Source organism: Sturnira hondurensis, unplaced genomic scaffold (assembly GCF_014824575.4).
Source record: "Sturnira hondurensis isolate 20B ecotype Veracruz unplaced genomic scaffold, ASM1482457v3 Scaffold0007797, whole genome shotgun sequence".
Classification (NCBI taxonomy): domain Eukaryota; kingdom Metazoa; phylum Chordata; class Mammalia; order Chiroptera; family Phyllostomidae; genus Sturnira; species Sturnira hondurensis.
The window spans coordinates 2,358,957-2,380,528 of record NW_028080428.1 but is presented as its reverse complement, the minus strand read 5'-3'; the positions used below and the strand labels follow the sequence as shown (position 1 = coordinate 2,380,528).

General features: G+C 57.7%; 3 protein-coding genes and 1 non-coding gene across 4 annotated transcripts; 1 reads left to right on the top strand and 3 right to left on the bottom strand.

Moving 5' to 3' along the window:
• The first annotated feature begins 1,041 nt into the window (after positions 1-1,041).
• On the top strand, positions 1,042-9,369 carry CATSPER1 (cation channel sperm associated 1). The gene is made up of 12 exons (XM_037053250.1): positions 1,042-1,918; positions 2,924-3,121; positions 3,821-3,934; positions 4,087-4,246; positions 4,524-4,615; positions 4,746-4,889; positions 5,055-5,118; positions 5,291-5,363; positions 5,510-5,570; positions 6,755-6,830; positions 8,917-9,031; positions 9,197-9,369. The coding sequence occupies exons 1-12, from the start codon at positions 1,042-1,044 to the stop codon at positions 9,221-9,223; spliced, it is 2,001 nt and encodes a 666-aa protein (XP_036909145.1). The 3' UTR covers positions 9,224-9,369.
• Positions 9,370-11,463: 2,094 nt separating this feature from the next.
• Positions 11,464-13,147, bottom strand: CST6 (cystatin E/M). Its single transcript, XM_037053255.1, has 3 exons — positions 12,863-13,147; positions 11,985-12,110; positions 11,464-11,668 (listed from the first exon to the last, which is right to left on the bottom strand). The coding sequence occupies exons 1-3, from the start codon at positions 13,100-13,102 to the stop codon at positions 11,585-11,587; spliced, it is 450 nt and encodes a 149-aa protein (XP_036909150.1). The 5' UTR covers positions 13,103-13,147; the 3' UTR covers positions 11,464-11,584.
• Positions 13,148-18,287: 5,140 nt separating this feature from the next.
• LOC118991845 (small Cajal body-specific RNA 1) lies at positions 18,288-18,451 on the bottom strand. The gene has a single exon (XR_005067489.1).
• A 1,393-nt stretch (positions 18,452-19,844) lies between these two features.
• On the bottom strand, positions 19,845-21,515 carry BANF1 (barrier to autointegration nuclear assembly factor 1). The gene is made up of 4 exons (XM_037053256.1): positions 21,428-21,515; positions 21,055-21,129; positions 20,612-20,750; positions 19,845-20,373 (listed from the first exon to the last, which is right to left on the bottom strand). Exons 3-4 carry the CDS (start codon positions 20,732-20,734, stop codon positions 20,227-20,229), a joined length of 270 nt encoding a protein of 89 aa, XP_036909151.1. The 5' UTR covers positions 20,735-20,750; positions 21,055-21,129; positions 21,428-21,515; the 3' UTR covers positions 19,845-20,226.
• Positions 21,516-21,572: the final 57 nt, after the last annotated feature.

The following is a 21,572-nucleotide window of genomic DNA, read 5'->3' as shown; positions in this document are numbered from 1 at the left end:
AAACGTTCTTGATAAACCGGGTGTTCTCTGAGCCACAGAATGGTGAAATTGGGCTGGCACAGTTGCATCCCACTGGGAACTGGAGTGGGGTGTACGACACCGGGGCCAAGCAGATCCAGCCAAGCGAACCGGCCCAGCAGGCGCTGCTGAGTCCCATGGCGCTTGTTTCCACAGCCGCACCTCCTCTCCCTTAGTGGACACTCAACAGCTTCAAGGGGAAGAGGGAGCATGACTTGCGGAAGGCTCTGCACAGTAAGCCGGGGCCAGCCCCGTTCGGAGGGTGCCCTGGAAGTTGGTGCTGAAAGGAACGGACATCCCCCCAGCGGGAGGAGCATGGGGCAGTACTCGGGTTATCCTCCTGGTGTGGAAGGAAAGGCCTGTGGTGCAGATCGACATGAGCTCACGAGCAATGTCCGAGGGGCTGGCCACTTGCAGAGACTTGGAAAGAGCACAGCTGGGACCTCGGTGATGTGTTTGTTGGCTCACGACAGAGGTCTGCGGAAGGCTCCTGAAAATGCACAGAGTGGGAGCATATTTGTGTCCCACATTCGTAAACTCCCACAGGGAGGCAATCGGCCGCGGTGGCAGCGAGTCCTCACCATGCGAGACGGCCTGGCTATTGACTCAGCCTCTTTCCCCAGGCAAGTTGGTGTTTCTCAATGGACCCATGGGAAGGGCAAAGCCACTGGCTTTCTGTGTGTGACAGTAGATTTCTGTGCAGTTTGTCAAGCTTTGCCACTGACCTGATGGGTCACTTTGGGCCATTCCCTTCTCTTTCCTTGACCTCAGTTTCCCAAGTGTACAGTGAAGGAGTTAGTCTCAATGATCTTTGACTCTGAGCTGCAGCCCTGAGGGAGGCATGCGCGAAGGAGGCCTGGGGGTGGGGTCTGTCAGTGACATCATAGAGCGGGGAGTTCCCTGAGAAGAGCCCGGCCTTCCTAGAAGGCCCGCTGCCACGGCTTCGGTGAGAAGGGCCACCCTGCCAGGGGCCTGCTGAGCTTCTGTCTTGAGCTCTTCTAGTTCAGGCTTCCCATCGTCATCATGCATCAACCTTCAGCGACTGAAAGGGCTCCAAACGAGGCAGACGCCAGCGACTTGGACACGTCCTCTGACGCCAGCGCACCACCCCCGCACCACAGGCCCGATCTTGATGCAGCCCCCCGCCATCACAAGTCCCGTCACCATGGTGTGTCCTATCACACCGACGTGCCCCATCGCCATGGTGGATCTCACCACCACAGTGAACTCCAAGACTCCCCTAACCGTACCTCCTCCCGCCATTCCCACCGCCACCGCCACCACCACTCCCTGCGTCACGGCGGAGCCCACCGCTCCACGCCCCCTGCCCTGTCTGCTTCCCGTGACACTGTCCCCTCCCAGCATTCCTATGCCGAGGACTTCCTTGATGAGGAGCGCCAGCAGAGTAGCGGGAGGCTCAACAGTAGACCCTACCGCCACAGTGAGTCCCGCCCCCCCAGGGGGCCCGGCCACCACCGAAGGCCTCTTCTCCATGGAGAGACCCCTCCCCACCCTGCCTCTGGGGGGTCCTCCCACCAAGCCATACCTCACTACTCCAGCGAGCACCGCCGCGGCCACCACGGCGAGCAGCGCCACAGAGAGCACCAGCACGGCGCCGGGGGCCACGACGGGGCCCACAGTGAGCACTTCGAGGAGTACCACCACGCCGGTGCCCGGGGCTTTGGCCGGCACAGGTCCCGCAGCGCGGTCAGGGTCGGCCCCGCCCACTCTCCCTTGGCAGCCCTCCCACCCGGCCAGGTGCGAGCACAGAGCTTGGCTCGACCCCACCGTGCAGTGCACCCACGTGCCGCCAGGGGCTCCGGCAAAGTCCATCCTCAGGGTTCCGTCTCTAAAACCTCTGGAAGCTGGGCTGAAGATGAGCAATTTCAGAAGCGCAAACGTGAGTCTTCGTCCTCCCCTCCAATTCCCACCGCCAGACCCAGACTCCAGACCTGGCTCAGGCCCTGCACTGACCTTGCGCCGAGGGAGGCTTGACTCCCTGCAGGTGTGTCTGATCGGCTGTCCACTCACCTGACTTCATCAACCAGTAGCTCATGCCTAGGAGTGGGCACCTCTTCCAGACATCGACTGTTTGTTCATTCAGTCACTGCTTTATTCATTCACATGTTCACTTCTTGAACATTCCCTTGTACCTAATATGAGTACCTGGCCTACCTGGACCTTGGCAGCACAGGGAAGAACAGCCCCCAAGGGGCTTCAAGGCCAGAGGTGGTCGTTTAGCCAACTAATCCCAGACCACCCCAGGATGGAGACCTACCCTCCATGTCAGACATTTGTGGATTCTGTTTTTCCGCATTTCCCACCCTAAACTATGAGCTTCTTAAGGACAGACACCAGGGAGCAGTGCCTGAATGAGGGCCTTGTTTGAGGGCAGGGAGGGACCTTGGCTATTAACGCACAACTCCCCAACCTTGGCCTCTAGTAGTTCAATAAACATGGCAAAGCCACACAGACAAGCAGAGGTGGGTGAATGTCTAACAGATTGGGGGGCAGGGGGGTAGGGAAAGCAGCCAAAGGAAGATATTTCGGCAGAAAATTAAAGGGAAGGGGAGAGTTTACCCAGAGGATGGGGCCGTGCGGAGGACTGGGTTTTCCACACAGAAGTTGCTATGTGAGTAAAGAAAAGCATGGAGGTGTAGGAGCATGCGCTCTCAAGATGTGCTCAAGCAGATCCCGAATCCCCAACAGGCTGGGGTTCATCTACCAGGGAAGGAGTCGGGCCTGTGGCCCCGGTACCAATCCAGGGCCAACACAGAGGCCCCTCGGTGAGGGAATGGCAAGGGAGTAGGCAGGCATGAAGATGAAAAGCAGCACAGCCTGAGAGGAGGCTAGGGGGGCCCAGGCACTGCTCCCCCATGCACTTGACCTTCTGGTTCCCTTACAGCTGGCAGGGTCCAGCGGGCTCACAAGAAGCTGCACAATTGGTTGTGGGAAAAGTTCAGCGACCTCTTTCAAGGCCTGCGGAAAATGCTCAGGAGCCTGACTGACTCCCTGGTCTTCGACGCCTTCATCTTCCTCGTCGTCTGCCTCAACACCATCATGCTGGTGGCCCAGACCTTCGCTGAAGTTGAGATCCGGGGCGGTAAGAGCCAGGGGTCCATGCACATGGAGGAGGAGGCTATTGATGTTGACTCAGGCTTCCAAGCGGCCTCAGTGCCGAGTGATTCGGATCACTGGCCTTAACTGAATCTCACCCCCGGGGGGAGGACGACATTGTTAGAGAAGAGGCAAGCGCGGAGAGATAGCTGAGGTCCGCCTGGCAGCTGGAGTCAGAAAGGCCCGCTGAGCTGCAGGGTGTGCTGTTTGCGGCCACAGCCACGAGGTGGCGCGCCCGCTCTCAGGATGCCGCTGCGCACGGAGAGGTGGGGGGAACCCAGGCAGGCTCCGGGGAGCCAGGAGATTCTGAGTAGACCCTGGAGCGGTGAGAGCGGAAAACCGGAGAAGGCGACCCCTCAAACCCGGGCAGCAGGGTGAAGCACAGGGCATACGCTAAGGAGAGAAGGAGGAGAAGACAAGTGGCTGATATTTCTTGCATGCTCCCAGGTGCAGGCTCCCTTATAAGCATTTATAAGGGGAAACTCGTGAAAACTCTTATTAGGCTGGCTGCTACTGTCACCGTGTACAGGCGAGAAAACTGAGGCACAGAGCAGTTAGACACACAGCTATCTGAGCAGACCGAGGCTCTCCCCCAAATGGCTGTGTGTGCGGTTCCCATGGGGAGGAGGGGAGAGGGGCCAGGGCTGCCAGGGATGACCTGAGCAAGCCCCTGTTGTCCCTGCAGAGTGGTACTTTATGGCCTTTGACTCCATTTTCCTCTCCATCTACGTGGTGGAAGCTGTGCTCAAGATCATTGCTATGGGCCTCGACTATTTTTATGACGTCTGGAACAACCTAGGTGTGTGGGGATGGGGCGTGTGTGTGTGTGTGTGTGTGTGTATGTGTGTGAGCCACTGAGCTGCCTGAGGGAGACTAGGGGGAAAGGGGATGGGAGCAGGGTGCGGGCGTTGGGGGCGCTGTGGGTGGCACTCAGGCGCCCTGTGCCCTCAGACTTCGTCATCATGGTCATGGCCGTGCTGGACTTCTCACTCATGCAGTTCAACTCCCGCTCCTTCAAGCGCACCATCTACAACCAAAGCGTCTTCCGGATCTTCAAGGTCTTCAAGAGCCTGCGCGCCCTGAGGGCCGTTCGGGTCCTTCGGAGGCTCAGGTCAGCTGGGCCACAGCTGCCCACGCTGGCGTGGGGACTCCGAAGGAAAAGGGGCCGCGGGCCTGGACCTGTTGCCGGGAGCGGGGAGGGGGCTGCAGACTCCAGTCCATTTCTGATAGGCCTCCTGTCGGGTCATCCTCTTCATCTTCCAGAGCGGGGCCGGGACTCTTCCAAGTCATTAGCCCATCAGGGACCCGTTGGGTTCAGCACCAGCTCTGGCTCCCGGGCACAGATCCCGACGGCCACTGACTGCCTCCCTGTCAACCTCTGCCCACAGCTTCCTGACCAGCCTCCAGGAAGTGACTGGGACCCTGGCGCGGTCTTTGCCATCCATCGCCGCCATCCTAGTCCTCATGTTTACCTGCCTCTGTATCCTGTGCTGCCAGGGCTGGGGAGGGAGCCTGCCAGGCTGTGGTGGGAGGCGGGGCGGTGCAGGGACTCGGGGCAGGAGAACAGGGCAGAATAGGCCCTACGAGCCTGGTTTGGCCCTAACAGCCAGTCCTCTTCTCTGTGGTGCTCCGGGCGATGTTCCGCCAATCTGACCCCAAGCGTTTCCAGAACATCCTCACCACCATCTTCACCCTCTTCACCTTGCTCACTCTGGACGACTGGTCCCAAATCTACCTGGACAGCCGGGCCCAGGGTGGGGCAGGCCCCGGGCTGGGTGCAGGAAAGGAGGCTGGCCGGGTGGGCAGACCTTGAGGGCTGGTTCCCCCATCCCCAAAGTGGGACTTCTGATGCTTGCTGGCAGCGGCGTGGTGAGGGCCTGCAGGAAACTCACAGCTCCAACCCCCTCCCCCACTCCCAGGGGCCTGGCACATCATCCCCATCCTCATGATTTACATCATCATCCAGTACTTCATCTTCCTCAAGTAAGGACGCTGCCCTGCTCCGCTCCCAGCTCCCCTCCCCTCCCCCCCCAACCCCGGGAGCAGCCCCTCCCAGCCCTCTCACCCTGGTCGGGCCAGGATGAACCCAGAGAAGGGTGCTGGCCTCTCCTCCAGCCTCGCCTTTGAGAGCACCCCATCGTTCCCCCACCTCCAGCCTCGTGATCGCCGTCCTGGTGGACAACTTCCAGATGGCACTGCTCAGGGGCCTGGAGAAAGTGAAGCAGGAGGTACCGAGCGGGTGGGGCCAGGCGACCAATCAGGGAAGCAGGAGGGAGGTGTGCAGAGGCTGGTGGGCGGGCAGGCAGCTGCTGGGGGCGGGGGCGGGGGGCGGGGCAGGCATGGGACTGACAGGACCGAGGGCTCTTCTTCCCAGCGGGCCGCCAAGATCCAAGAGACGTTGCTGTATGAATCGCTGACGGAGCTCAGCACAGCAGGTATCGGCCCTCCCCACCTTCCACGCTGGGGCACAGGATTCCAGGCTCAGCTTTAGAGTTTTAGGATCTTGAGGCTCAAGAGAACGATGTCTTTCTTTCTCATTTTTATATTTTGAGAGAGGGGGGAAGGGAGGGAGAGAAACAAACATTGCTGTAAGAGAGAAACATTGATTGGCTGCCTCCCCCATGAGCTTTCAGAGCTTACAGCTTCGGTGCAAAGAGACGAAGGCGATCTTCCAAAAGCCAATTAACTGGAGAGTCCATTCTTGAAAGACCCATTGGCGAAATGACTAATTAGCCAGATTATGATTTACGAAACATTCGTTTCTGTTAATAACTTAAGTTTACAGCAGCGGTTTCACGAGAGACGCCTTCAGCTGTCTGAGGGTTTGGTCGAGGTCAGATACACACTCATCCAGAGCAGCGCACAGAAATGAAGTTTCCCGTGCATGTTCATACTTACACGAGTGACTTTCTGTGTGAACTGATTTTGAGCCCATTATTCTGCTTCCTGCTGAAAGATCTCCAGAGCCCTGGCTGCTGTGGCTCAGTGGACTGAGCGGCAGACTGTGAACCGAAAGGTCACCAGTTCGATTTCCAGTCAGGGCACGTGCCTGGGTTGCGGGCCAGGTGTCAGTGGGTGCGTGAGAGGCAACCAATGGACGTATCTCTCACACACTGATGTTTCCCTCCCTCTCTCCCACCCTTCCCCATCTCTCTAAAAGTAAATAAATAGTCTCTAAAAAAATCTTCAGAACTTCAGAATCTGGGCTCCAGGCCCCCACTCTTACGACCATTAACACCCGAGGAGCGGAGGTCCTAGGGGTCACCTGCCCCCCCCCCCCCGTGCCCTGCCCCCCACCTGCCCCTCGATCAGGGACAGACACTCAGTGCAGAATAGCTTCAGGGAAAAATTCACTGGCTCAAATTGCTCTTTTGCTCCAGCTGATCACCTGCGTATTTCTGAACCAATCACTACAGCCAAAGGACAGGCCGTTCTGATGGGCCAGGCCTGAGCTGAACCCATAGAACTGCCACGCACACTGTGCCCGGAGAAGCAAGCTCTTTGAGGGAATCCTGGGCAACAACGTGTCAGCCCCCGTTTGAACAGCTCCGTGGCACGTGGGGTTTCCGCCCTCAGTCCAGGCACCTCCTTGACCTCCCCGCTCTCTCTCCACACCCAGAGCCTGAAGAGGTGATGAGTGAAGACGCCAAACAGAAGCGCCTCCTTGAGAAGAAATTTGGAACCATGACTGAGAAGTAAGGGGACCCTCCGGGCGGGGGGGCCTTGGGTGTGAGGGGAGAGTTCTGGGGGCCTGGCAGCTGGTCTGGCAGGGGGTGGAGCGCTGAGGTTTATGCAAAGCCTGCGGGTCAGATGTGCAGAACACGAGTGGCTTCTGCCACCAGGAGTTGTCCTGTGCCACCGAGTGTGTCCCCCCAGCAGCACTGAGAGGGCCGTGAGAGCCCTGCTGAGCCCAGAGCCCACGAGCAGAGGCCACAGAGAGGCCCTGGGAGCAGTGATTCTGCTCATCTTCCTACTGGAGGAGCATCCGGGCCTGCTCTTGGCCGGGCCCTGCGAGGATTCCCGGGCACAAAGAGGACGCAGATGAGCGCCTGCCCGTTTGGGTCCCGCCCTGAGGCTGTGCTGGCCTTCTGCAGAGTGCAGAGGTGAGGCAGGCGGGTCAGGGGACGGCTTGGGTCGAGGCGGATGGGCCATAGCCCATTTCCACAGACTTGAGTGGTTGGCTGGGCCAGGACAGCTAGGGTCTCAGGGTTGTGCTCCGGGTTGGGGGCACCTTGGCACAGGCTCCCGCTGCCTGGCTCCCAGAGAGCCCTGTCTCTGAAAACTGGGCCTCCCTTTACCTCGTCCAGACGGGCTCCAAAGCAGTGGACAGGGTCGCCTGACTCCTGCACCCACCATGCACCCGTCCCCCACCAACAGAGCCCAAGCCCCAAGGGGCCCCTATGATCAAGCCTTTGCCCGCCTTGCTCACGTGACTGCAGCCACTGCCTCTCCCTCACACCCTCACTTCGCCCAGTGTTTACAAGCGGAGCATGTAGTTCTCCACCTCTGGGCCTTTGCCCACACTGTCCTCTCTCCCTGGAATGTTCTCGGCTTGCCAATACCAGGCTCAAGTGGCCAAGCGTTGGGAGAGCTGAGTTCTGATCCTGCTCGCTCCACCTCCGGCCCCACTGTCTACCCTCCATGCTCCAAGCTCTCCGGCCATCAGCCTCGTTTGGGCCCTCGGGGCCTCTGCCATCCTCCTCTTGGGCCCTCAAATCCTTCCCCATTAGTCCACCTCCACCAAGAGCACTCTGCGTTGCGTTGTGTTTGTTTGTTTAAATAATTTTTCCTTTTTATTTATTTCGAGTGGTCTTTATTAAAGAACATTTTTTACTTTTCTCTCCTCCTGAGTTGAAAACCCTACAAGGACCCCTGCCTCCCCGAGGATAAGGACCAGGCGTCTTGCTCTGACCTTGCCTGGATGTCTCCACCTCCATCCAGCCCTTCCCTGAAACCCGCCCCCCAGGCCTGCCCCAGCCCCCCAGGACGTGCCCCGTGGTTCTGGAATAGGGAACTGGGGCCCCTGCCTCAGCTCACATCTTTCCCCTCACAAATGTTCACGTCTTCCAGTTCATCCAAGCAGTACTTGCTCCGGGAGCCCGTCCTGATCCTGTGTTTGCATGTATCATAGTGTAAACACACTTAATTTGCTTTTCGGGCTCTGTGCAGACTGCACTTCTTGAGGGCAGGGGCTGTTTCTTGTCTATGTTCGTGTTCTCCAAGCACCTTGCAGCGTAGGTCGGTTTCAGTGTTATCTGATGGATGGGTCGGCAGGACAGGCAGGCGGCAAATGCATTAGTGAGTGGGTAGTAGAGCCGGTGAGTGGGTGGGGGTTAGGTGGATGACTGACTGCACAGCATGGCGAAGGGGTGGGGTGGGGGTCCAGGGAAGAGCAGGGTGGATGGAGGGACATGTGAGTGAGTGAAAAGGTGGGGTGATCAGATGGGCGAGTGGATGAATTGGGGGTGAATGGGTGCACGGGGAGGGATGGGGTAGTGGGAGGGGCAGGCAGATGGCAGAAGGGTGGAGGGATGAAGGGTTGGGAGGACGCACAATTAATACCCCCTGTGGTACAGGCAGATGGGGCGGGTGGGGGGGTTAGGAGGGGCAAGGCCACACTCAGAAAAGTTGTGGTCAGGCCTGGAAATGGAGGTCAAGGGTGATGTGAGTGTATGGGTGGGGGTGGGGGAGACAGGCAAGAAGAACCATCTGGGGCCTCTGAGGCCTTGCAGGCCCAGCCAGGCGGGTCAGCCAGGGCTCGCCTCCGCCCCCTCCCCACAGGCAGCGGGAGCTCCTGTTCCACTTCCTGCAGCTGGCTGCTGGTGTGGAGCATTACCAACAGAAGTTTCGCTCCCAGGCATCCGTCATTGATGAGATTGTGGACACCGCATTTGAGGTGAACCAGGCAGGACCGGAAGGGAGGGCCGGGGAAGGGGAGGCCCCAGGAGGCCAGGCAGGGGGAGGCCAGGCCCATGCCCAGAGTGGCCCTGAGTCACAGTCCCATGGACATTTGAGAAGGCAGAGGCTGGCGGCTCAGCCACCCTCCCATCCCGCCCCGCAGGCTGGAGAAGAAGACTTCAGAAAGTGATCCCTGGATGGAGACAGAGGGTACAGACTTTGGCCCCTGGCACGCTGCCCACTGGGGCAGTTGGGGCAAGTCCCCAGACACGCTGGAATGTTTGTCAAGGCTGCAGGGCTGGGCCCCAACAGAGTGTTGAAAGCCCAGCTGGCCCCGTGTCTTCACTGGCTGGGCTGGGCACAGGCAGGAGGACTTGTGTGCATGCACATGTGCGCGTGTGAGTGTTGCACGGGACAGGTGCTGCCCATGCCCCCCACCCCAGCCCCGCCAGGGCCCTCGCCCTAGCCTGGCCCACAGGGGTGAGCTGGAAAGCAGGTCGGCTCAGCACCAGAGGGAGAGTGGGCAGTCATCCTGCTTCAGGGAGGAAGCTGTCTCTGGCCCAGGAGTCAGGAGAGAAAGAACCAGCTGGAATAGGCCCCCTATTTCAGGATGTAGGAGACCCGTAGAATCCAGAAATGGGGCCTTAGAGCTCAGTACAAACCAGAGGGATGCCATGAGCCCAGAAGTCCCCAGGTGCCTGGGCCTGTGCTGGGGCCCGGAGACCTAGCACCAAGTCAAGCGCATACCCAGCCCTGGCTCCGAGGGCTCCATCCAGAGGAGGGTCTCCCACTACCTACAGCACCCACCTCCCCTCTGGTAGCGTGAAGTCATCGTGCAGCATAGGCTGGAGGGTGTCAGGAGTGGGACTCCAGGGTGGGGCAAACAGTTTTGCCAACCACCCCTGTACCTCTCAGCTGGACAGGATAGTGGCGAAGGCTCCAGGCCCCAGAACAGGAGCAGCACCTCCCCCTCTCTCTGGCCTGGCGTGGGCGCTGGCTGGCCTAGGGCCCAGGACCCAGGGATGGCTGTACAGAGGACACGCCATCTGGGGTTTGGGCCACCTGGTGGAGAGGCCATCTGGCAGATGTCTCCAGGCCTCGCCTCACTCCGCCACCTCACACACTCATTCAATAAACATGTCCTGCCACCTCCCTGTGCCAGCCCCATGCTGGAAGCTCCTGCTTGGGGACACGCGGGAGCCCTCCCAAGCAGCAGCCCCGACACAAGCCCCTGGTCCGTCTGAGCTGCAGCATGCGACAGGCTTGAGCAGAGTGGGATTGGCAGTTTCTCCTGCAGCCCAAACTCTGGTCAAAGCCGGCTCATCAGTCTTCCATGTAGAAGTCACATCTACTTCACACCTCCCGGTCCCCACCTCTAAGGCAGGGGGCCTTTAAGGCAGAGGGCAGGGCCTGTCAGGAGCTGGTGGGCAGGGGTGAAGGTGCTCTCCACGGCCACCGCATTCTGCCTGCCTGGGCCTGACGGCACCCACACCTAGTGCTCCCGAGGGATCCAGTCACTGCCCCTCCCATCCCTGGTATGGGTGTCGGACAGCCCTGGGTGGAGCGTGTGGGTCTCTGGCGTTGTGTTTGGGAATTGAGTATGTATCCCAGGTGGTTTCTGGGTGCGGGTGCTTCTGCGGGTTTGTGTCTGTGCTTCTGGGTTACTAGGTTGGATTTGTTTTTCTGGATATGTGCACGGTGTCTGGGAGCATCCGAGTGTATGTTCTAGGTTTCTCTGCATGTGTGTGTCTGGTGTGTTAAGGAGTTCTGGCTGTGTGTCAGGTGTGCAAACAATGTTGCCACCCTGTTTTCCTTAAATCGCGCCTGCCCCTTACTACTCCTGTGGGCAGCAGGTCTGACCTCAGCCCCTAGAAGCTCCTGGCCCAGCCCCTTCCAGGGATCCTGCCCAGGGCAAAGCACTGGAGAGCCGCTCTGGTGTGTGGCCCACAGCGTGTCCTTGAGAGTCACTGTCTCAGCCCTCCTGGTGTTGGCCTGCAGGGGCTCTGCCATCTCTGGGCCACATGTGGGTAGAGGAGTCTCACAGGCTGAGAGCTCAGAGTCCCCGGGCCCTGCTGGCTGGCCTCCCCGCCTGCCCCACCCCCGCTCCCTCTCATGCCACCTGAGTTGTCGAGGGGGCTGAGAGGGAGGAGTGCACGGGTGCTCCCCAGAGAATTCACCCACTCCTACCTTTTCCTCTCCAATGGGGCACCACCCCTCTCCTGACTGTTTCCCACCCCTTAACTCTGAAAATATTGAGGATCTGGAGCATTGTTCCTCTACGTCTATGATCCTGCGGTGCTTGAAGGACTCCAGATTCGGGGCTGAACCCTGTACCCCTCAGCTCAGCTGGGCTGGGGGTCGGAGGGGAGCTGCCAGGAGTGGGAGGGGTGGGCACGAGAAAGGAAGGAGTGAAGCACTCTGAAGAGATGGCTGCAAGAAGCAGTGCTGGCAATTTATTGAAACAGATACGGCCCACTGACCGGAAGTGCCCTCCACCAATGGTCCCGCTCCCTCCCACACCCATGGCCTCAGGGGTCGGCTGCAGGGTCGACTACACGGGCACACAGTGATGCTTTAGAAGTTTGGAGGTGTTCTCCCAGGGAACCACCAGGATCTCGAAGTCACAGCGCAGCTTCTGCAGGCAGAGCGTGGAAAGAGAAGGCGGGGTGAGCCTGGGTCCAGGCCTGCCTCCTCCCAACAGTCAGCTCAGGCCTACGATGAGGGGCCATCACTGGCTCAAGGGGCAAGTCGAACGGCAGAGACAGATCCCTGGTCTTTCTGGTCAGCTCGCTCACTCCCTGGGGAAGCCCCAGTTTCCTCTCCCCACGGGGCCGCCCCGACCCAGGGCTGAGTCACCCAGTACGCTGGGAGAGGCTCCGTCTGGCCTCCACCTGGCTGGCCAGACCAGTTCAAGCTGGCCAACCTGAGGGCCCGGTGTGCGGGGATGTTACCTCCTCCTGTGCCCCTGCGGCCAGCGGGCAAGTGGTGAGGTCCATGCTGTCTCCCATCACTGCGCCCTTCTGGCAGGCTGTGCTCCCCATCTCCACGGTCAGGTAGTATTTAATGCCGGCCACCAGCTGGGACGGAGGAGGGCAGAGGCAGGTCAGACGTGCTGGGATAGTACCCCTGACCCAGACCCCTCACCCTTCTCCAGTCTCCCAACCCCCTTCCCCCTCCCCAGGGCACACCCAGCACACTGGCCCTGGGCTTCAGACATGGGACAGGCCCATCCGGGCAGGGGTCCCTGGGAATTGGGGCAGGGTCCAGGCCAGGAAGGAGGCTGACCCAAGTGCACGTGCCATCCTGAAGCCATTGGCCTCCCCTCTCTCCCCTCCCCATCAACTGGGCAGGGCAGGGACTAGTGTGAGGCTGGGGAAACAGCTGTATAAGGTCAGGGTTGAATCCTGTTTATTTGAAATGTAGGTATTTTGCTCATTGTGAATTTTTGGTGTGAATTCAATTTTTAAATTTTATTTATCCATTTTATTTTATTTAAAAAATATGTTGTGTTTGCTCTGGCTGGTGTGGCTCAGTGTATTGAGCACTGGCCTACGAACCCAAAGGTCACGGGTTGGATTCTGGTCAGGGCACATGCCTGGGTTAGGGGACAGGTCCCTAGCTGGGGGTGGTGGGAGGGGGGAGGGGGAGAAGCAACCAATCAATGTATCTCTTGCACATCGATGCTTCTCTCCCTCCTCCCCTTTCTCTAAAAATAAAATCACTTTTTAAAATGTTGTGTTAAAGTATCCTGATTGCTCTGTGACTCCCCTAATCTGGAGCCTTCCTTGCCACAGTCCCACCGACCCCTGTCCCGTGGGCCCAGCCTCACCTGGCTCTGCGCCTTGAGGATGCGCGTGTCTCGGAAGTAGTAGAGGCTGTTGCTGCCCATGTTGTAGCTGGCCACAGCCGCCTGCGCCGCCTTCTGCACCTGTGGATCGTTGGGCTCCAGGTCCCTCCGTCCTCCGACGAAGTCCTCCCTGCGCCTGGCCCGGGTGTCGTGGGGAAGCGCCAGGAGGCAGAACGCCAGCAGGGCCAGGCCCAGCGTCTGACGAACGTTAGGATGCGCCATAGTCGTCGGTGCCTGGCTATCCTGGCCCCACCGCTTTTAAGGGCTCTGCGCTCCGAGGCCCCGCCCAACCACACACGGCCCCGCCCCGTGGCCGCATGCGGGCTGCCCAGTCTGGCAAGACCCGCTTCCCAGCACACCTCTGCACCACGATTCTTGCTCTGCCTTGCAGGACACACCCAGTCCTGTAAAGGAAAGGACAGTGGCACTCGCCCGCAAAAAGTGCCACTATTGGGACAGTTCACAGGAGGCCCATCCAAGTCCGAAATATCCGAAATAACTGTAAATGTTCTCAGGGTTTTCTTAGTATCTTTTCTCTGGCTTAGTGTAAGAATACAGGGTATAATACATACAACATACATACATGTGCAAGTAGCCTGTTTCATGTTATTGGAACTGTTGCAGCTGTGAGCGAGTTCTTACTACCACCCAATTTACTAACAGTACCTTGAAGAAGGTCCTTAACCTCTCACTGCCTCAGCTTGCTCCTCTGTAAAATGGGGCGCTGTGAGGACCCAGTGGGCAACGTGCTCAGCAGGCATGACACCGTGTCGATAGCAGGTAATCAGGGACATGGCTGTGCTGAGCTGGACGCTGCTTGACCCTCACACCGGCAAGAAGGGATCTACATTGGCACTTAACAGAGGACGCCAGGGACAACTGACTTGCAAGGGCCCCAGATGGTGAACAGCAAACGGCGGCGCTGGCGTCTGAGCCCCAGCGGTCTGACTCAAATCTTTGCCCTTTAACCACACTGAGACCAGAGCATGGTAATTGGCCAGAGGGAAGGGCCTGTCACACCAGCTCTGTCACTTACTAACTGGGTGACTTCTGACAAGCCCCTTGAGCTTCCAGAGCCTCAGTGTCCTCATCGAAAGGGGACAACTATTCCCTTCTAAGGTTCTTCTAGTACTAACTGGCCCAAGACTGGGTCACTCATAGGGAGGCTGGGCATGGGCTGCAAGTACCAGCAAAACAGGGCACTGTGGTTCTTTGAAGGGGGCATAATAATCTGGTAACATAAAAGGTGTTCAGGTGAGCATGGAGCAGGCCGTACTTTGTTGGGGTTCCGTGTCTGGCTATGAGCACTGTACTCACTCTCCATCCCGTGGTTGGGGAGGCAGGGCACACGTAGGACATGAAGATCGGGTCAGTGCTTGGGGCCGAGGGTCTGCATCAGACTTGACAGAGGTGGTGGTTTACAGGGCAGGACACACAGTTCATGCTGAGTAAGTGGTCATTATCACAGCTGACCCTTGAAGGACAGGGGTTTAGGCTGCATGAGTCCACCTATGCATGTCCCCCCCCCCCAAGAAATACTGTAAATGTTCTCAGGGTTTTCTTAATATCTTTTCTCTGGCTTAGTGTAAGAATACAGGGTATAATACATACAACATACATACATGTGCAAGTAGCCTGTTTCATGTTATTGGGAAGGCTTCTGGTCAACAAAGAGCTATTAGTCCGGGGTGACCATTGGTGTTCACGGGCCAACCGTACCGTGATCAATCGGTGACTAAGCAGCACCTCCCAGCACCCCAGTGCTGTCACTACCGAGTTCGGAAGCTGCCCCACCCCTCTTCCCAGCTGTGAAAACAATCTTGGGATTCCAAGCAACTGTCACGTTTGTTGTGGGCTCAGGTGTCTACCTTAGAGACAGACCCCAGTCTGTGAGAGGGCCAGCTGGCTCGAGGGGGGTTTGGGGAGGAGGCGGCAGGAACCTGACCTGAGAAGCCAGAGGATGATAAGGGGCCCAGGAGAGCAACACGGGAGAGGAAGGGGCAGCCCCAAGGGGCCAGGAGCCTCCTCTGCCTTTCCCAGGTCTGCTCTCCTGTCACTTGGAGTCCAGCCACGGCCACAGTTACCTCCAACTCCCTGGACAATTAGCCGAGGAGGGTCCCCAGCTCACTTGCCCCTGCCTACCTGCCATTCCAGTGCAGATGCTGATCTTTTGCCCCCCAACTTAACAGTTAGCAAAGACTCCTCCCCTGGTCTAGTCTCGTAAGCAGCACAAAATAGTAAGTGTCATCTTTATTTTGCAGATGAGGAAAGTTAACCAGAGGCCAGGACCACTTGTCTAAGCTCAGAGCTAGAAGCAGGGTCTTAGAGAGGAGAGAAGGATGGGGGAAGGGAAATGAACACTTACTGAACTCCCGGTACGTACCAGGGGTTCAACACAGGCGCTCTCACCCTCCTAGCAGCTCTGCAGAGGTGGTATTTCCTCTTTTTACAAGGAAGAAATGAGAGGACAAAGGGGAAGGGCCAGCATCCTGGTGTTAGTCCCACACTGCCTCACTGGACTATGAGGCCTGCTATTCAGGCCCATATCCTGGAGGTGGGGTACCCCAGGAGGGGTTGCCAGGGCTGGACTCCACCCTGTTGACCCTTGATCACTCTGGCTTCCAGGATGCCTGAGCCAGGTGTGAGCCCAAGGCTGGCCAGCCCCACTGGCCACAGGACCTCCGGTTTTGCTGTAGCCGGGACATTCCAGCCCAGGGTGCCCACTTGGCCCTAGCCAATGGGTCTCACTGACCAGGGTGGGCCCTCGACACTCCCTTCATCCCAGGACCAGGCCACCAAGGGCCTTCATGCTGACCCCCCGAAACCCTCTTTGCTGAACCCTTAGCCTTTACTCCTTACCCCAGGGCTCTGCTCCCCTTTCCTGCCTGATCCCATCCTGGAAGGAGACCTCGTGGCAGAGAGCTGCAGCTGGCAGTGACAGAAACACCTCCACGGAGCGGCTCTCCAAGTGCAGGGTCTCCGCTTTCCTTGGGGGCTGCACTTTCACCCCCCAACAGCTGAGCGGGGACTGAGGGCAGCGAGGCCCCTCGCCGCAGGTTGCGCAGAGACTGAAGGAGGAACGGAGACCAGACCCGGACCCAGCTGGCTTTCAGGCTAAGCACCAGTCGAGGTGAGGATAGCCCTGGTCCCTGCAGGGAGGGGATACTGTGAAAGGGAGGCTGACAGTCACGAGCACACACTGTGAGCCTTCACACTCTGGGCTGCCACCAGGCTGGGGTTCGCCATGTAGCCTCCCCCAATTCCTTTCCAGGGGCAGCAGGACCCCCTCAGGACCCAAGTGCGCGGGCAGGATTCACCCCAAGCACTGGGCCAGGTCTGAACACTCACACTAGACTGGCTGAGGGGGTCAAGCTCAGGCTGGGTGCAGCGGCAGCAGGGTGTGGGTAGGACAATGACACTGAGTCAGTACTTGCCAACTTCCAGGCCCACCTATGCCTGCCAACAAAGCAGGGCCTGTTGGATGGCGTGGGCTGACATTTCGATAAGCTGAGTTCCCCCATCGCCACCTGCGTCCGTTTCCTCCAACACCCAGGGTGCTGGCTGAGCTGGGGCCATCTCTGAGGCCAGTGTCACAACGCACATTCTAGATGCCGCATCTCCTGTTGCTCTAGGACTGATCCAGCAAGCTGTGTGGGATGTGCCAAGCGGCCCAGATAAAGGGATTGGGCCTTCCCAAGCCGTCACAGGTACTGCCTGAGCCCTGAGGGAGAGGTGAGAAACTAGGCTCCACCTCTTCAGAGTCAGCCTGTGGGTGAGGCAGGGAGAGCCCACCCCCTCACAGAGCAGAGCCGGCAGTGCATCCCAGTGCCGGCAGACGGGCACCAGTGCCAGAGCCAGAAGCAGCAAAACCAGGCAACCAACGTGGGCAGGCGCCAGGTGAGGGTGTTGTGGAGGAGGAACACCTCAGGGAGCGCCGACAACAGTCGGGCAGGACTTGGATGGGGAGAAGCTGTGGCCCTGCCGAGTAGCCCCCGCCCCCACCAGAGACACTAGGCTTGCATGGCAGCATCAGAATGCAAGGGTCAAGGCTGAGGGGACTCTGAAGTGAACTTGGACACATCCAGGAAAACATCAGAAACACAGTACGGCCTGAAGCTCCTGGGACAGCCCACATTTCCACCTCAGTCTGGCTTCAGACTGGCGCCCTCCCAGCAGGCGGCCTGTACCACAAGCCGGGCCCTGCGGACCACCTGGTGCCTGTCCAAGGGGCCGCCCACACTTCCCGGAGCCAGCCCCACACTAAGCCCTCTCCCCTACCAACCACCACCAGGTGCCAACTGCTTGCACACGAGCCCTACGCCCAGGTCTCTTCTGTTTCCCTTCTATTCTTCTGCTGTTAACATAGGTGCAGCTAACATATGGAAAAGCACACAGCACCCGGGTTCGCTTTAACGACCAGCCAGTGCCCGTATTAGCTGCCGCTGCTGCTCCCAGGCTGCCCCACTCCTCGCCCCACCCTAAGGCAATCACTGCTGACTTCTGCAACAAGCTTTTCTCATTTTACCACCTACATAGAGATCTCCAAGCAACAATTAACTTTCCAAGAATGGAAGCACACTACTTGATGTTTTGAGATTCAATTCTTGTATCACAGCAAGTTCAAGTTCACCAGTGTGGACAGCCATCAGCTGTTCCAGTTGGGGGCTGTTACAAGGCTGGTGTCTCAGCGCAGGCAGATGCTGGGCCAGCAGTGGTAGTCCTTGGTCATAGCCCTGAGGGAGTGGATCTGCTGGGTCACAGAGTGGGTCTTCAGTTTTACTAGAAACATCTGTTTCCCCCAGGATTCATACAGATGGCCACCCCCTCACCAGCACGCGGTCCTGCCGCCTTTCCAGTCAGTGCACAACAGCATCTCACTCGCACTTCCAGGCCGAGTCTTTTCGCGGGCTTATCCAGCATCCGGGTGTCCCTCTTGCGGTTGCCTTTCAAGGCCCTTCCCAGGTTTCCCACTGCTCCGCACTCTCCCTCCACCGCAGTCTGCACACGCCCTGGACACGGCCCGGCGTTGTCTGCGCCACAAATGCCCTTTCCCTCTCTGGGTCCGCCTTGCCCTTCACTGTGTGTTGTATCTTTAGAGAAACAGTTTTTGTTCATGCAGTTGAACTGTCAACTTTCTCTTCCTACTTTTCCCTACTGAGACCATGAAAATCTCTCACATTACCCATTTCTGTATTGAATATGCCAGTCTCTCCTAAGCAGACGGTAACCCTCTTGTGACAGTGTGGGGGATCGCAACTGGACTCCATCTTCATGGGAAGAACTCATGTGAGGGGCCTGGGTAGGACTCCTTGCTTTCAGTAAAATCCCGGAGTTGAAATTACCCTAGTCACATCTTTAAAGGAAAGAAGGTACAACCAACCATAACATCCTTTCCTTTCCCTTTTACAGCTGTGCCACTGAGTTATAACTCAGTGTGTGTCTTTACACACTGGGCTTAAGACTCACGGCTCTCGTTTTAATATTGCACTCCTTAAACCCAGCTATCACGGCGCATCACAAGCCTCCGACCCAAGGCTGGGACGCAGATAGCTCGGTTAGTATCAAGTGCTCTAACATCCTCTTTTAACATCGGTATTCTGCAAAATCATTACTCTGTCAGAGGGTAACTATAGTATTTGTGTGCGTGTTGTTTTACAGGTCCCTTGAGTGATCCACGGACCATGGCCAACACCTGTGACTACCTCAGCGATCAATCACTGCCAGACGATGATGGGGGACAACTGGCCTCACCCACATTTCCAAGCCCTACACCCGCCCCAAGGCCCCACCCAATGTAACCTGTCTACGAGAACCTGTTGGTGAACTCAACTTCTCGTTTCTGGCTAACTCTCTTGTGCACAAGCTTTTTAACATTTAAAAATAATTCTTTCTAGAGAGGGGAAAGGAGGGAGAAAGGGAGAGAAATATTGATTGGTGGCCCTGTGTTCACATCCCAATCGGTGACCCTTTGATTTGTGGGCCAACGCCCTACCAACCGAGCTACACCAGTTAGGGCCACAAGCTCTTTTTAGTAGACGCTTTCTGCTCTATCTTATACTGAGTACGGTGCTCATTCCTATGACAACGAGACTCAAGAACCGACATTCAAGGTCTGGTGACACTGAGGAGAATTCTGTAAGCAAGCAGTTCCTCTGGCTCTGCTGACGGACTGAAAGCCAGGCTGGGCCAGGTGCTGCACAGCTAGCATTCCCTCTGATCATCTCAACAACCTCCTTTTCATTTTCCAAGTGGGGAAACTGAGGCTCAGAGAGGCAGAGTGGTGTGGCCAAGGAACACAGGGCTCGCAGGTACACGTTTCCAAGTTGTCTGAGGGCCACTCTGGTTCCTCCTACCAGTAAGTCCGTGAACATACTACTTGTTAGTCTCTGAGCCCCTGGTTCCCTCGTCTGTGAAAGAGGAAACAATCATTTAATTACAGTGGAAGAAAAGTGTTTGCAAAAACCTTAGCTGTGGGCCTGGTTCACTAAGTGTTCAACCAAGAACAGGATAAAAGTGTAACTCACACCCACCCTCCCACTGTGATACCCATGGCTTTTCTGCCCCGCTAAGGTGTGATACTCCTCCCAGAGGCCAGGAGAGCAGGTGACAATTAGTGGTCGAACTTTTACCCATGTTGGGCCCCACCCCTTCCTGGTACCTTTGACTCCCACCGAGTTTTCCATCAGGTGCTGCCTAGCCCAGCTATTGACTCAACTGGCATCTGGAACACCACAGCCCACCTGGATCCCAGGAATGGGTCAACCCACACTCTCCCACATTACGAAGGGATTGAGACACTCCAAGGCACCTGTCCGAGCCTTGCACGGAGAGGGTGGCTGTCCTCCAGAGTGAAGAGGAAGCTGACAGTTTCGATCTGCGCCAATAAGGAGAGCAGCAGGCCTATCAGCCCCCAGGGAAGAGGCACCTCCCAACCCAGCTGCTTTTCAACCCACAGAGCCCAGTCTTGAAGGCCACTGACTTTATTGACGGAAAAAACTTTATATGGACAGTGACTGTTCTGCCAAAAGAGAAGCCAAATGGCATAAAACAGACAAGAGGTAAGGGCGGGGGTGAGGGAAGGGGCCAGGAATCCACTCAGAAAAACTAATAATTATTGACCTGAATCTGAGAGGAGAAAGAGAAGGGAGATGCATGCAAGAGCAAGAATTCCAAAAAAGTTGAAATGGTGAGGGGAGAGAACTCCCACGAAGACCCTGGAGGACATTGGAGGTGAGTAGACAGCAACTGTTTCCTTTGTAGGGAACAAGGGAGGAGCCCCCACTCAGCTGCAAACTCTGATGGAGACTCAAGGCTGGGGTCGGGGGTCGGGGGCTCCCCAGAGAGCATCACAAGAAGGCGTCGCACCACTCTCGAAGGCACCCGAAGCAGTCCCGGGACTGCTTGGCATTGGCGCCACATGTGTCCTTTAGCCATTCCCGGAAGAGGTCTTCATCTTTCTTTAGCACCAGAAACTGGCCAAGGACCACGTAGGCCTGAAACACAGGCAAAGTACAGGACAAGCTGCTCAGTGCTCTGAGCCTGAAAACAAGGGCACTTCTGTGCAGTTCAAAGCATATGAGCCTAGGAGTCAGGGCTGGCCCTGGCTGTCTCTTCAGATTATATACCACTGCCCACCGCCAAGAAGCAAACTCATTTCCCCACTCCCAAAATGCCACGCAATATTGAAGTCGGCCACCCCAGCCCTCCCCAGCTGCACGCAGCCACCCACACCTTGTCAAAGCCCCTTTCCTCCAGCTTCTTGCCCAGGACTTCACCAATTCCGGCCAGGCTCCCCACTGGCTTTTCCCCCATGGGCTCTGCCACGAAGTCTCGGTGCTTTTGGGAGGTTGTCATCTTGATCAGGGTTAACCTGGGCATCCCAAGAAAAGGTAGATTAGGACTGAAATCCGGGAGCTCCCAAAGGCCCAATGGTCCAAATCTCTTATTATTCAGAGAAAGCTAAACCAGCCATTATGGTGCCCACTCGACACCATTTCACTGATGGGAAAACTGAAAGCCAAAGGGAATCTCCCCCACTACTAGAGAGAGAAAAATCTCTTCCACTCCCCGTGGGAGGGGCATTTTGGTATTGCTCTAGAGGAAAGACTATCCTGCCCTATCAGGTGACGCACGCAGGGCAGTGGGGAAATTTCCAGTCAGCAGCCAGCGCTCACCCTGAAGGTGTCACACCCTCTGTGACCTTGGCTGGCAAAAGAAGGCACTGGCACAGCCTGGAACAGCTACCTGGCCTGAAAAGCAAACAAAGGGTCTTCCAGTCCCACTCGCCCCACAGACTGCTCACGGACGCACGCAAGAGCGCGTCGACCTGCTCCCAGCCCTCCTGGGTCCACGCCTCTGCTTCCGCTGCGCCCCGCTGCGCCCCGCCCCCTCCACGCGCCGCGGAGCCCACGCGCCGCGTCCCGCCGCTTAGCCCTCTTGGAGGGCCCATCCCTCGGCCGGCCGCAGCATTTGCGACCCCTCTCCGCTCCTCCTCCGTGCACCTCTACTGTTCTCCAAACCAGGTCCTGCTCCGCAGCTGGCACTCACCCACAGCTTCAGCTACCTTAACGGCTCCTCCCGCCGCCCGGCTGCTCCCGCTAATACCTCAACCCACTAGAACTTTCTTCCACTTCCGCTTCCGGGTCGCCTCAAGAGCCGCCTAAAAAGTTAGATTTGGTACTTCTAGCCCCTT